Source organism: Hippocampus comes, unplaced genomic scaffold (genome assembly GCF_001891065.2).
Source record: "Hippocampus comes isolate QL1 unplaced genomic scaffold, H_comes_QL1_v1.1 scaffold261, whole genome shotgun sequence".
Classification (NCBI taxonomy): domain Eukaryota; kingdom Metazoa; phylum Chordata; class Actinopteri; order Syngnathiformes; family Syngnathidae; genus Hippocampus; species Hippocampus comes.
In genome coordinates, this window is record NW_017805824.1 from 3567884 (window position 1) to 3577759 (window position 9876).

At 38.7% G+C, this 9876-nt stretch overlaps 1 protein-coding gene across 2 annotated transcripts in view; it reads left to right on the top strand.

Moving 5' to 3' along the window:
* Positions 1-1839: 1839 nt before the first annotated feature.
* cops2 (COP9 signalosome subunit 2) overlaps positions 1840-9876 on the top strand; it is a 9262-nt gene continuing 1225 nt past the window's right edge. Inside the window, exons 1-12 of one of the 2 annotated variants that reach the window (XM_019886973.1) lie at positions 1840-2019; positions 2404-2538; positions 2626-2703; positions 2789-2914; positions 3798-3887; positions 3979-4056; positions 5130-5304; positions 5398-5576; positions 5704-5756; positions 7470-7567; positions 7661-7743; positions 8740-8798. In XM_019886973.1, coding sequence (XP_019742532.1) covers positions 1966-2019; positions 2404-2538; positions 2626-2703; positions 2789-2914; positions 3798-3887; positions 3979-4056; positions 5130-5304; positions 5398-5576; positions 5704-5756; positions 7470-7567; positions 7661-7743; positions 8740-8798 — 1208 coding nt within the window. In that variant the 5' untranslated portion in view covers positions 1840-1965. The remainder of the gene's footprint in view (positions 2020-2403; positions 2539-2625; positions 2704-2788; positions 2915-3797; positions 3888-3978; positions 4057-5129; positions 5305-5397; positions 5577-5703; positions 5757-7469; positions 7568-7660; positions 7744-8739; positions 8799-9876) is intronic. The other variant, XM_019886974.1, reaches the window with a different exon arrangement.

Consider the following 9876-nt stretch of genomic DNA (forward strand, 5'->3'; position numbering starts at 1 on the left):
TGTTGACAGACACCGAGCACGCAATATTGCTCCAGTGACTCATCTCATACATGCAACAACAAAAGGGCGTGAACATACTGGAGTATGTTTGCAGCGTGAGCAAACATATTGTGGTTTTTATGTGAGTACGGTAGACAACCATGCAATGTCAATATACATGCACAACCATACAAACCATATTACTGTGGACATTTTGAAAGCTTTTCAGCCAATAGTCAGATGAGGGATCTGTGGATACACTCTTCTCTCTCACACCAGTGTTTAGAATTTGTGATTGGGTATTGTAAATATTATGGCCGAATTCACTTCGTTGCATGACTGGCTTGTATTTTTCACTCTCTCATCAGTTTTGTTTTTTTTCTTTCAATAAACCAATGATATCAACTGTTTGCATAATTTTTCACACGGCAATCTCCATGCTTATAAAATATTCATTTAGTTCTAAATCTTCAAATGAGAAACAAAAGTTGAGCTTCTAAAAAGCCAAGGTCAAAAGACATCTTGCAGTATCTCAAAGCCATGTTGTTCCTGTGTAACAGAACTTGTGTTCCATGTATTGAGTATTCCTAATTCCGAAGATACCTCAGGTTCTCGTTTAGGGGCCACGTTCATTGGAGCCACCATAGGTGGTAGAAAAATCAGGTATGAGACATTCATATGAGGTGGTATTTCTGTCAATATCAAGCCACTATAAAGAACCTAAAAATCAAAGAGAAATTATGTTCAACTTCCATCCATCAATCCATGTTCCGATCCGCTTTATCCTCACAAGGGTCGCGGGGGGTGCTGGAGCCTATCCCAGCTGTCTTCAGGCAGTAGACAGGAGACACCCTGAACTGGTTGCCAGCCAATCGCAGGGCACCCAGAGACGAACAACCATCCGCGCTCACACTCACCTATGGACAATTTAGAGTGTTCGTGAACTTGCCATGCATGTTTTTTGGAATGTGGGAGGAAACCGGAGTGGTCCAGAGAAAACACACGCAGGCATGGGGAGAACATGTAAACTTCACACATGGACGCTGGATGTTCAACGTAAGTGATGAAATGAAATGAAATTGGGGGCGGCACGGTAGTCGACTGCTTAGAACGCCAGCCTCACAGTGCAGGGGTGCAGGGTTCGATTCTGGCTCCGGCCTTCCTGTGCGCATGTTCTCCCCATGTCTGCGTGGAGTTTCTCGGTTTCCTCCCACATTCCAAAAATATGCGTTGCAGGTCAATGTCTGCTGCCCGAAGACAGCTAGGATAGGCTCTAGCACGCCCGCGAGCCGTGTGAAAAAAAGCAGATTAGAAAATGGATAGATGGATGAAATGAAAGGGTAGTTCCGCTTCTGCCACCAATGTAAAATCACAAGTCAACTTTGGGTCGAACTCAAAGCCTCTAAACAAGCAAATAAGCACAACCACATGCACAAAAAAAAAAAAAAAAAACAATTTCGACAAATAATAAGGTGGAAAAACGTTTTTGCAATCAGGATAACCAATGATTATTGCAAATCTTGATTGTAAACTCAGTCTTGAGATGCCAGGAATCAATGATACGAACATGTTTGCCAAATTTTTCATCAAGAAAATCTACGATTTAAACATCCACCCTGCATCATCACCACGTTAATAAGGTTTGTGATAAACCGTTTTGTAAATCCGTCAAGAATTCTTTTTTTTGTATGTCCGACTATACGCGCACCAGAAGAGACCTCTCTCCTAAGATGGCCGACCATTGACGATGCTACCGACTCTGCCTCGAGCCATCTAGCCTTCTCATCTATATCTATGATTACAAACGCCTGGACGAGATTGAGAGAGCACGATGGCGAGGCGATCCAATAGCGACATCTAGTGACGAAAGATGGGCTGTGGCGCCTCTTTGCCACTCTGACACACCATCTCCTCCCCATCGCCGCAAAACACAGCGCAGGCCGGCCAACTATTCGTCTCTGAACAAGGATAACAAGGACTATCACAATGTCTGATATGGAGGACGATTTCATGTGTGACGATGAAGAGGACTACGACCTGGTATTTCCATCTAAAATGACCCAACCCCTGCCTTTTATCTTTGACAGAACTGGAAATCAGCGATAGTGCGGGCTAGCTAGCGTTAGCCTCGTAGTTAGCTTGTTGGGCTAATATCGTGTCCTAGTTGGCCACACACACTTAGTGCTAGAGAGTTGACTAACCCCGCAGGGTAGTTTAGTCAAGCTTGCATGCATTCTCTAGACCCTCTGATTGAAATGTCTGAATTACAGCGGTGAATTAGCAAATACGTGGGCTAACTTTAGCAGACGCTTGTAGTAGCAGAATTAGAATACCACAAGAAGAGATCATGTTATGCTTTGCTTCCCTGAACTTGTGTTACGATAACCCTATGCTAGCAATTGTAACTGTTGGAGTTTTTCACAGTGCACATGTGCTAACATCCAGGAATACTCAGAAGACAGCAATTCAGAGCCAAATGTTGACCTGGAGAACCAGTACTACAACTCCAAAGCATTGAAGGAGGATGATCCCAAAGCAGCACTGAGCAGTTTCCAGAAGGTGGAGTGCTCCTCAACTCAATGTTGTCTGCTATTTTCACACGCATAATTTTATTCATACTATTTACTGTCATGTTTTCATCATCAGGTGTTGGAATTAGAAGGCGAGAAAGGCGAATGGGGATTCAAGGCGCTGAAACAAATGATTAAAATAAACTTTAAGCTGGTAAATAACATCGCACTGACCCATAACATACAGTTGATATTGCTGTGGCCGCTCTGAATAATTGTTGTGATTTGTCTTACTGCAGACTAATTTCCCAGAGATGATGAATAGATACAAACAGTTACTGACGTACATAAGAAGTGCAGTCACAAGGAACTACTCAGAAAAGTCCATCAACTCCATTCTGGACTACATCTCAACCTCCAAACAGGTGCAATTCATGACTACGGAAACAAGCTTATCCGACAATTAAATATGCTGTCTTGAGATATAAGTGACCCAACTGGAAATGATGTGAGCTGTAATTCGGATAGTTTTTGTTTCGTTTTCATTTTGCTTTGACCTATGAACATAATTTGAAATATGACCTTGTCGACTGCAATATGGTGGCAGAGCACTTGCTTCACTACAAGCAGCAGTTTGTCAGCTAGCTAGTAGTCTGTCCACAACACTTGAATCCAACTGTCACCTTGTCGTACAAAGATACATACAACACACATAGGCAGGCCATCACTGAATGCAAACTATGCATACAAACTATGTTCTCATTTATGTGCCAATAAACACTAATCACGGTGTTATTAGCACATTCAATTGTATTTTTGAATTTTGATCAAATATAATGTGAATATTTTTGGAGAGAATGGTGATTTATTTTAGAATTATACACTAATAAGGGTAAAATGTTATGTCTTCATATCTCTTTTAAATTTTCATATCATACTTGTGTTATACTGCCCCTGTTGACCAGTGTGTGCACACCAATAGGAGAAGCACCAGTCCCATTAAATTAAAGCCTCAAAAACGGCTTAATTCTTTCCATTCTATTTAATTCTATCTATTCCTATATGGTTTTCTTAAGCACAATATTGTAGAGTCGTATTTATCTTGTTGAAAATACCCATGTACAATTTGTTTGTTGTGTTTTTCAGAGACTGTCACAGATAATGACATTTCCAGTCATTTCAATGGGGATAGAAGTTTTGAGTTACAAATGAGGGAAGGGGGGGGGTTCATGGAGGCAATCAAAATTTCAAGGCAACACTGTTGATGTTTCTCTGTTATAATCTAAAGTGTGTTTCCTGTGTTACCAGATGGATTTACTACAAGAGTTTTATGAAACTACTCTGGAAGCTTTAAAAGATGCAAAAAATGACAGACTCTGGTTTAAAACCAACACAAAGGTACCTAAAGGTTATTCTGCATCTCAAAATTATAATACTTTACATTAGTACTACAATAAGTGAACTTTAATGTGTTGTTTTGTCACTGTAGCTGGGGAAGTTGTACCTGGAGAGAGAAGAATATGGAAAGCTGCAGAAGATCCTGAGGCAATTACACCAGTCTTGCCAGGTAACCCAACATTCACCATCCAAGAGCTATTTATGACATGGTTGCAAGCCTTAGTCACTGAAGAGAAATTCATTTTGGCATGTAGAATTGCATCAGCTTCCAACTATCTTCCAAAACATGTTATCATATTTTTTGACCGGCAGATAATAATAAATAAACTTAATCCATGTCTACAACAACCCGGGGTAATATAAAAATATATATCCTATTTCCTCCAAGAGTCCATCCATTCTCTGAACCGCTTATCCATGTCCAGCATAACATTAACACAGCATTTACAAACTGTGCTTTTGTAATGATGAAGTTAAAATGTTATGCACCTAAAAGTTCAATAAAACTTGCACCAATATCAATGTTTGAAAAGAAAGTTTTAAAAATATTACATGCAAATGTTTTTTTTCTACCGAACAGTTAAATGCAGCTGAACTGTACTCAACAAATGCACTATACTGGAGTAAAAAAAAAAAAGGTTTAAGTTATTGTAATATGCTATGCAGGATGAATATTGAGTAATTTATTTGATTGAAACTAGAAGGAGAGCCCCACAGTGCTAATTTGGAGAGTCACTTGGTTAGTTTAGTGATTGTAGTTGGTAGTGAGGGGAGTGCAGTGACTAGTTGCATTGTATTGTATTGTATTGTTTATTGAACACATATAGAACATACAATAACAGATTGACAAAATGCAAACAAAAGCCATAAAAGGAAAAAATGAAAATAAGTAAAACAAACATCATCACAGTTATATGCTCAAAGGAGTAGGAAGAAGTATACAACTTATCTAGTCCTACCCCTTGTTGTGTAATAATGTGTATTGATAATTTTTCAATACCAAAGAAAAGGAAGAAATCTACAGATCATCAAATACTTTTACCCTTATGTGTACAAAGTTGTGGCCCACAATGCCTTTTGAAAGGAATTCAAGAGGTTTTAAAAGATGATAACGTGACCATATAGCAACACATGTTGCTTTGTCCTCCGTTTGATTGGACTAAGATTTTTCTTGTTCTGAGTATTTGTTGAGTTAGTGTGGATGCAGCCTTACTTGTCTTCTTCTTTTCTCGCTCGCCACAGACAGACGATGGCGAGGATGACCTCAAGAAAGGCACGCAGTTGTTGGAGATCTACGCTCTGGAAATTCAGATGTACACAGCCCAAAAAAACAACAAGAAATTGAAAGCCCTGTACGAGCAATCGCTCCACATAAAATCTGCCATTCCTCATCCACTTATAATGGGCGTTATCCGAGGTAAGCAGTCGTCGTATTCAGCAGCATCTGCATCGCATGTAAAGAAGGCTTCTTTCTGATGAATGATGAGTGCTTGATTGGTCCTGTGAACAGAATGCGGCGGCAAAATGCATCTGAGAGAGGGGGAGTTTGAAAAAGCTCACACAGATTTCTTTGAGGCCTTTAAAAACTATGACGAGTCAGGAAGCCCGAGAAGGACGACGTGTTTGAAGTATCTAGTGCTCGCCAACATGCTAATGAAATCGGGAATCAACCCTTTTGACTCGCAAGAGGTGTGACGTTTCACTTACTCAACCTTTTATCATTTTTCTTGGTGTTTGTTTTTCCTTTGTCTTGAAAGCAGAATTGTACATCCTGTTGTTAAAATGCTAATGTTTCCTTTTGTTTACTTCTCAAAAGGCCAAACCATACAAAAATGATCCAGAGATATTAGCAATGACAAATTTAGTAAGGTAAGAATGTTTTGTATTTGGAGTCAGTCCATGCTCTTCATCTCTTAAACACACATGCAGTATGTTCACATATTTCTTGAAACATCACGCATATTTGCAGTTTGGAATTTGCTGAAAAAGTAATCTGGTGATATCTTGGTGACAAGTATCAAGTACTGTGGTGCCTTGATTTATGAATCAAATTCATTCTGTGACCACGTTGGTTTTAACTTAAATATCTCAAATCGCATTCCCCATATAAATGAAGGGCAATGGCAATCCCCACATTGTGCGCATTCTGATGTGTGTGGCTTGGTCACCAGGGGGCAGTATAATATAGACATGCAGACACCAATGAAGAAGAGTTTCACAACTAAGTGACTCAGTAAACTGCAACACTACCCAACGCTATCTTTTTTTTTCATATCGCTGTCCTGTGAGAAAAACATCAATTTTTGTCATGAATTTTTTTTTTACAATTTTTTTTTCGGCATTTCAGACATCCCGTTAATGTATACATTTTTCAAAAATATATAAATGGACATTTTTTTCCCAGGACAGCAAGGACATAATAAAAAGTACATGCCTGTAGGGCCGAACAATTAATTAAATTAAAATCCACATCCAAATGCAGTAGAGTGCAATTTTCAAATTGCAAATGCTGTCATTTGGGGGGGAAAGGGACTGCTTGATATTAGTAGACTTATGAATATTTTATTTATGTGTTTATTTACATAGTGTCTAGATATGTTCAGCGCTGAAGTGCCGTCCACATGTTTACATATCATTGTTGAAACATAAAAAGTTATATATATATAGATAAAGCCACATATTTGTTAGCATTTTTCTTGTCATCTGATTTATGGTTCAGTGACTTATGTTCATGCCACACTTCTTTGGTCGAATTTTGTGAAGCTATTGTAGTGAATGCCTAAAAGACTGCAAGTCAAAGTGTTTATAAGTTTACAACTCTAAAGTAGATAAATGTCTTTAATATTTTAGTATAATAAATCCGATATTGTTTACTGTAATGCAGATTAATTTATTGCTTGTATATGTTAAAAACATGGGAAGAGGATTTTGAAGAAAAAAAAACAATTGCATACTAAATTGCAATATTGAAGGGAGTGGGGGGAAGCCAAATTATTTTTCATAGTCAACATTTGTTGCTTCGCTGTATGTTTAAATATCTGATGTTTCAAGTTTCGTAAGCTGATCTATGGCATTTTGGATTGTGTGTGAGCATTAACCGAAACATATATTCCTAAATCAAGTTGGGAATAGCAATAAAAAGATTGAAGAAGTTTTGAAATGAGTTCAGTTGAGTTTGCTTCCAGCATCTAGCATTTTTACATTATATCGAACTTTTGCTCCCATGTCAAAGCAGCAAATCGGCAAAACTATTACCGGTAATTTGGGTCACTCATGAATCAAGGCACCAACTCTAATGTTGAAGTGAATTTGGAAGTTTCCATTTAGACATAAATAGTGCTTTGCTGTCATCTTGTGGCAACAAAAGATAAATACAAACCTACTATACTATACATAAATTATACTCTACATATTGTATGTATGTTATATTCATGCACCTGTTGCATGAACAAAAAGTAAGAGAAAATGCTATTGAAAGTGTGAAATGAATAGTGTTAGTATGTTTTTCTGTTTTGGATCAAGATTGACAGCTATCAAGATGTATTTTGTGTGTGTTTTAACATTGATTCTTTGTCCCTCCAGCGCCTATCAGAACAATGACATCACTGAATTTGAGAAAATCTTGAAAACAAATCACAGTAACATAATGGACGACCCCTTTATCAGAGAGCACATAGAGGGTGAGTGGCGACTGTGACTGGTGGTGGTTGCCGTACACATGTACTAAGAATATCTTGAATGCAGTCATGTCTTTTTTTCACTTTTTTTTGCAGAGCTGCTGCGCAATATTAGAACTCAAGTACTTATCAAACTCATCAAACCATATACAAGAATACACATCCCTTTCATTTCGAAGGTAAGACCATTGGATCACAACATTTTGTGTTTTACCCATCCCTATACAGTCAAACCTCAGTTTTCGAACGTCTCTGTTCTTGACCAAATCGGTTTTCGACCAGAGAATTCGGAATTTTTACGCCTCAGATAACGACCGAAAACCGGTTTTCGACCAAACTGACCAAACCCGAATACGCCACTTGACTCCTCTCGGCTTCCTTCCACGAGTAAGTGACGCTTCCTCGTATAGCGTTCATTGTGAGCAGACGTGTTTGTTGTGATTTACGCAAATCTGACTATTTTTATGTTATTTCTGCATAGTGTGTTAGCCCGTAATCATGGGCTAATAGAATAGTTTCGGATTTCAAACAAATCGCTTTTCGAACAGCCTTCTGGAATGGATAATGGTCGAAAACCGAGTTATGACTGTGTATGTATTTATGTTTCTACATCAAAACATTCTCCAATGTAATAATAGAAATAGCAGCACGGTGGTCTAGTGCAAGTGTCCCCATGGCGCCACGGAGTTTGCCATATGGCCAAAAGCAGTTTTAGGAATCCCATGTTTTCTTTTTTCTTTTTTTTTTGTCTTTTAGCCATATGACATTCCTTAAGTGATACCAACCATTAAAATGAAAAAAAAAATGGAAGAAAACAATGTGGTCTAATACCAGTCACCAGTTGGTGTGTTTTCCTGACAGTGACTGTTCCTCTTGACGGTTTATATCCAATCTGTACGTTGATGCTGTACTTGCATTGGTGTCCACTTACGGAAGACGCCTCATTCCGATTGAAGCTATTCCATTCCATGTGTCTTTTTGTATTCCTGCCGTCATTACGGTTTGCTGCCATGATGGCAAACGCACATCTGTGATAATGTGGGCTATAGTGGAGCCGCTTGCTGTCAGTACAATGGGGGGAAAAAACTGTCATAGCTGTAAATTCAAACCAAATTTAATTTCCATCTACTTGGTAACCTGCAGATTGACAACTGCCTCTTTGCTTTGTTTTTCAGGAGCTGAATATCGATGTTTGTGATGTGGAGAGTCTGCTGGTGCAGTGTATTTTGGATAAGTATGCGTCATCTATTTTTGCTTGCTGCACCATATAAATATGTAATTGCATCATCTAGAGCTGGGCAATAATTCAAAATAAAAATCACGATTGACACCTGAATCCTCTGGCATTCTGCGTGCTGTAGGCAGAGGCTACAGTATGATGTTAGATTTGTGCCACAATTAGAAGCACCTACGACGGTTGGTCAACTGTAAAGCATGCACTCAAAGAGAGTATTAGTTCCATGGCAACATTGTATGAACAACGAATGAAGCTTAATGTAATGGTATCAACTGTGGGGTATTGCGTCTTCTGTAAAGGATATTTATGGTGGCACTGCTGGAGACATGTCCACTTTTAAAAGCACCAGCTTGAACTATCGATTATATCCATCCATCCATTTTCCGATCCGCTTATCCTCATAAGGGTCGCAGGGGGTGCTGGAGCCTATCCCAGCCGTCTTTGGGCAGTAGGCGGGGGACACCCCGAACTGGTTGCCAGCCAGCTATTACAAAATCCCATGTTAACACACATTTAAAGAATGAATGTATTTTTCCTCCAGGGGCCGTACCAGTTGTTTGAAACAAGCAAAGAGTGGAAGCATGTAACATGCCACACCTATGCCTCAAAAATGCTTAATGTGCTAAAAAACAATTTTACATTGAATTCCTATTGGTCTCCATGTATAGCGGATATCAGAAGACTATACACTCTAGACCAGGGGTGTCAAACTCATTTCACATGGTGGGCCAAATACGGCCTCGGTAGATGTCAAGTGGGCCGGACCATTAAAATGATACCATACTTTGCTATAAATAACAAAAACAATCTGTCTTCCCTTTGTTTTGATACAAAATAAGCACAAGAACATGAGGAAAATGTTGAAATTTAATGAACATATCTTTTACAAAACATTTCAGGAAGCACCTTACATTTCCTTCGACAAATGTGCAATTTACTTTTATCATTCACAAATATGCATTGCAACTGATCCCACTGATTGTACAAACTTTAACAAGTAATTGGTATTGAAAAATATAGTAATGCACTTTAAGATTAAACGAGATTTATAAAGAAAGGAAGTTTTAAACCATTT